General features: G+C 47.2%; 1 protein-coding gene across 1 annotated transcript in view; it reads right to left on the minus strand.

Annotated features, from left to right (window-relative positions):
• Nucleotides 1-3,198: 3,198 nt before the first annotated feature.
• Nucleotides 3,199-4,824, minus strand: part of MCAT (malonyl CoA:ACP acyltransferase (mitochondrial)) — a 3,006-nt gene continuing 1,380 nt past the window's right edge. Inside the window, exons 2-4 of the mRNA XM_010563597.1 lie at nt 4,629-4,821; nt 4,125-4,342; nt 3,199-3,852 (exon numbers count right to left, since the gene is read on the minus strand). Coding sequence (XP_010561899.1) covers nt 3,430-3,852; nt 4,125-4,342; nt 4,629-4,821 — 834 coding nt within the window. The 3' untranslated portion in view covers nt 3,199-3,429. The remainder of the gene's footprint in view (nt 3,853-4,124; nt 4,343-4,628; nt 4,822-4,824) is intronic.

Raw genomic sequence — 4,824 nt, forward strand, 5'->3', positions numbered from 1 at the left:
TGCAACAAAGTGAAATGGCGGGGGGGGGGGGGGGGGTTTTTTTGGAAAAACACCACAAATAGAAAACAGGTCTCCAAAATTTCCACAAAAAAAGGTAAATAATTAAAAAAAAAAGTCCAGGAACTATAAAGCACTATACTAAAATCAAACATTGCCATGCTCAGTTCCAACTATCATAAAAGATGGTTTCAAAGTCACTAACGTCACACTTGGTCTTATGAGATGTAGTCAGAAACTTCTAACACAGCACATAATTAAATGTTTAATAATATGAATGGGATTTGGTTAAGCTATTCTAACCATCTAGTGATGACTTTGGTATGCTTTATTGAATAATTAACACCTTACCTTTAACACAGGAGCCTTCACCAAAATACTTTTCTTTACAGCAATCCCAACCCTTAACTGGCAGCCTCTAATAGTCCAATAGCTGACAAATTCTTCCGTGTTTTACTCATAGTTAATGTTTACACATGCCAGAAGTGGAATTTGTACTGTAAATGTAGGCTCAGCTACCAATTTCAGTTCACAAAAGAACTGTTTAATTATACACTCTACTAAGCAATCATAATTGAGGCTAGTATTTTAAAACTCACTTTCCCTTTCAGAAATGTGGTATTATAGAATCATAGAATCATTTAGGTTGGAAAAGACCTTCAAGATCATCGAGTCCAACCATCAACCATGCCCACTAAACCATGTCCTGAAGTACCCCGTCTACTCGCTTTTTGAATACCTCCAGGGATGGTGACTCAACCACTTCCCTGGGCAGTCTGTTCCAATGCCTGACAACCCTTTCAGCAAAGAAATTTTTCCTTTGTACCCAATCAAACCCCCCCCTGCCGCAACTTGAGGCCATTTCCTCTCATCCTATCACTAGTTACTTGATAGAAGAGACCAGCACCCACCTCACTACAACCTCCCTTCAGGTAGTTGTAGAGAGTGATAAGGTCTCCCCTCAGCCTCCTTTTCTCCAGACTAAACAGCCCCAGCTCCCTCAGTCGCTCCTCATAAGACTTGTGCTCCAGGCCCCTCACCAACTTGGTTGCCCTTCTCTGGACACGCTCCAGCACCTCCATGTCTTTCTTGTGGTGAGGGGCCCAAAACTGAACACAGGACTCGAGGTGCAGCCTCACCAGTGCTGAGCACAGGGGAACAACCACCTCCCTGCTCCTGCTGGCCACACTATTTCTGATACAGGCCAGGATGCGATTGGCCTTCTTGGCCACCTGGACACACTGCCGACTCATACTCAGCCGGCTGTCAACCAGCACACCCAGGTCTTTTTCTGCCGGGCAGCTTTCCAGCTACTCTTCCCCAAGCCTGTAGCGCTGCGTGGGGTTGTTGTGACCCAAGTGCAGGACCCGGCACTGAGCCTTGCTGAACTTCATACGATTGGGCTCAGCCCATCGATCCAGCCTGTCCAGATCCCCCTGTAGAGCCTTCTTGCCCTCAAGTAGATCAACATTCCCTCCCAGCTCGGTGTCATCTGCAAACTTACTGAGGGTGCAGTCGATCCCCTCGTCCAGATCGTTGATAAAGATATTAAACAGAACCATCCCCAACACTGAGCCCTGGGGAACACCACTTGTGACCTGCCACCAACTGGATTTAACTCCATTCACCACAACCCTCTGGGCTCGTCCATCCAGCCAGTTTTTCACCCAGTGGAGAGTGCACTTGTCTAAGGCATGAGACGCCAGCTTCTCAAGGAGTATGCCAGGACAGTGTCAAAGGCCTTGCTGATGAAATGATGAATACTGTAACTGGAATTTATTCTGCATTTCATAATAAACTACTGAAGACATGCATGGTCATTTAAGTAATATATCCTAAATTTTTCCTATATATCTGTTAAATACACCATTAAAATACCAAAAAAACCCCCAAAACCCCCAAAAGCTAGAGTTCAGTCGAAGCTTCTGGTCACACTATAACACATACCACGTAACCTTTCCCTGCTTGTTTGTACATGATCCCCTAGCAAATACTGTTCTCTCTTATTTCCTAAAGCTTTCAGCACCCCTTACAGACAAAGAGCAAACAAAGCAAGCATACATTTTCTGCACACCCTGCAGGTATCTTGCACAGGCAGCACAATGTTGTAACACGACCAGACCTATTTTAATAAGCCAAAGGTTGGTCACAGAATCCAAACCCATGGATTTGGTGCTAAAGCCATTTTGAGTGTCACCTTGAGCACTGCAGGCTCTGAGGAAGGTGCTGGAGGCAGCGGGTGCTCTCCCCGCAGCCAGCCAGCCCAGGGACCCGCCACCAGCCCTCACCCATCCAGCAACAGTCAGTGCCAACAAGGGAACTGGGAAGCCCTTTCCAGGAGGGCTCAGGACAACCCACTCCTCTCCAGCGCATCTCCTGCTTTCAGAAAATGTAAAAGCTGGCAAAACACAGTCAAAAATACAGAGACAACCAAAACACCAGCATTCAAATCCTCCTCCCTGGCACTCTGCTACCACAGGGTTCACCCTGTCACCCCTGAAAAGATCTTTCCACAAAGTTTCCAGTGCTGCTGTTTTCTGCTCCATCAAGAAAAGTCATCCAAGGGCCAACTGAGCCTGTGCAGCCTCAGAGGCTTGGTCAGGGATGACAACAGCCCTGCACCTCTGGGGGGTGGGGCATTTTGTTAGGCTTTTTCTTTCAGTTAAACACTTCTTATGTAACTTAGCACAACCAATGTGGCACTGGACAACTGGAGGGAAAATTACTTCCATCCACATGTGGACTAGAGGCCAGTAATGATGCACCCCACAGCTTTAAAAACACCAAGAAAAGCTTTAGAGTTTATTTATAGTTTAACCTTAAGAAAATCATGTTCCTAATAACATCTTCTTGCCTTACCCGGCTGCTACCTGGCAATACGGACACAAAATAAAAGAATTTTACACAGATGAACATCCCACAAGTCAGCAGAGTTAGAAAACAGGAACATCAACATACCGAAAGCTGTACCAACTGGATGGCTCCTCTGAACGCACCCTCAAGCCTGGCGCAGAGCCCTTCACAACCCAGAGCCAACAGCCTAGTTCTACCCCTGTATCCACGCAGAAGATCCCTGCACCAGACAGCCAAAGCTACTGACTTGAATTCATGCTCCCACCCAAAGTGGAAAAAAAAAACAGAAAAAAAAAAAGAGGGGAAGTTGCTTGCAGGATTGAGGCCAAACAGAAGGCTATTTGGCACGTTTATTGGCAGTTTTGCAGTCCCAACACAGATGGAAGAGCCAGACTTTGCTCTCTGCCCTTCCACACCTGAGGCACACGGGGAAGGAAAACGTTCATTGCGGTTATGCACAAGGTGCTCTTTTCATCACGAGAAGTCGTGAATGTTTAAGACTTCCTCTTTTGGGAGCATGAAGGTATTTTTAAATTAGGCAGAAAAAACAAGTTGCGTGGATTTTTCTCAAAAGGCTACTTAGGTCTCTGCCGCTTCCTCATCTTCCAGAGCATCTACATGGTTATATTGTTTCCAGGCCTTTAAATTACATTTTTTGAGAATGGCTCCTAGTTGCTTTCCAGGCCCCACTTCATACGTGTAAGGAAATTCTGCTCCTTGCTTTCTTTCGTATACAGAATGCATGGTCTGTTCCCACAAAACAGGTGAAACCACCTGCTTCACTAACAGCTTCTGAATGTGCTTTGAGTGCATGTACTTTTTGCCATCAACATTGGAATAGACACAGACCAGTGGTTTCTGAATCTCAATTGATTTTAGGACTTCAGCCAAGGGCTCTACTGCTGGTTCCATAAGTCTGGTATGAAAAGCCCCACTGACTGGAAGCATTTTTGTACGTGTAAAATAATATTTTCGGGCATTCTCCTGCAAAAACTCCAAAGCCTATAAAAGAGAGAGAGAAGTGAGAGTCTCGCACGACAAAGGTTTACTCAGTCACCCCACAACAACCACCTCATCAGACTTGCCGTGATAAAGGGATTCCCTTCCCTATCCAAGAACTGAGCACACGTGGGACAACCCCCACCCCCCAGATCAAATACTTTTGTTTGGACAAACTAAGGCCATACATAACTTCCACACAGAAGCACAACATAAAAGTTTTAAAAACTGAAATGCTAAATTCAACTAAAGGGATAGTTGTTCTGAAGCAATACCTGTAGGTGTCCTGCAATGACTCTGCTGTCTGGAAACAAATAGTTTGAGATTTGACACACGGGGTTTTCTATACCCAGTGATTCACAGTGTTTACGGGCTTCCAAGCAGGCAAATTTGTAATTTGCCTCTCGCCGACCGATAACCGATAGCATTCCACTGGGGACAGCTTCCGACGCCTTTTGCATGGCTTCGGCGCGCACTTTCACCGCATACAGCGCTAAGGAGAAAAACAGAGATGCTCGGTAAATATCAGCCCCCAGAAAACACCGTTACGGGCGCCTCGCATCTGCACGCAAAAAAGGGTGGCTGTTCACTCTCATGAACCATCAATGCTTTTAATGCCGTGTTACGCATATTAAAGTGAACAGTGGAAGTAGAAAGTAAAATCTGTCCTCTAATAAAAAAAAGCGGGAGGGGGACAGCGGTAACGGGCAATGCTTTGGAAAAAGCACGGGGCGGGGGTGGGAGATCCTACTAGGGGGATCAGCACGTTCCCCGGGCACCTTCGGCAAAGCCCAGGGCTCCAGCGAAGACCAGCGCCGCGAACTCCCCCACGCTGTACCCCGCCGCCGCCACGCAGCTCTCCACCACCTGCACGGAGACAGACCCGAGGCCAAACATCAGCCGGCTCCCGCGGGGGACGCCCAGCGCGCCCCGTCCCCACCGTCCCCGCGGGGGCCGAGGCCGGCCGGCGGCCTC

The sequence above is a fragment of the Haliaeetus leucocephalus genome, unplaced genomic scaffold (genome assembly GCF_000737465.1).
Source record: "Haliaeetus leucocephalus isolate CR32 unplaced genomic scaffold, Haliaeetus_leucocephalus-4.0 Scaffold170, whole genome shotgun sequence".
Classification (NCBI taxonomy): Eukaryota; Metazoa; Chordata; class Aves; order Accipitriformes; family Accipitridae; genus Haliaeetus; species Haliaeetus leucocephalus.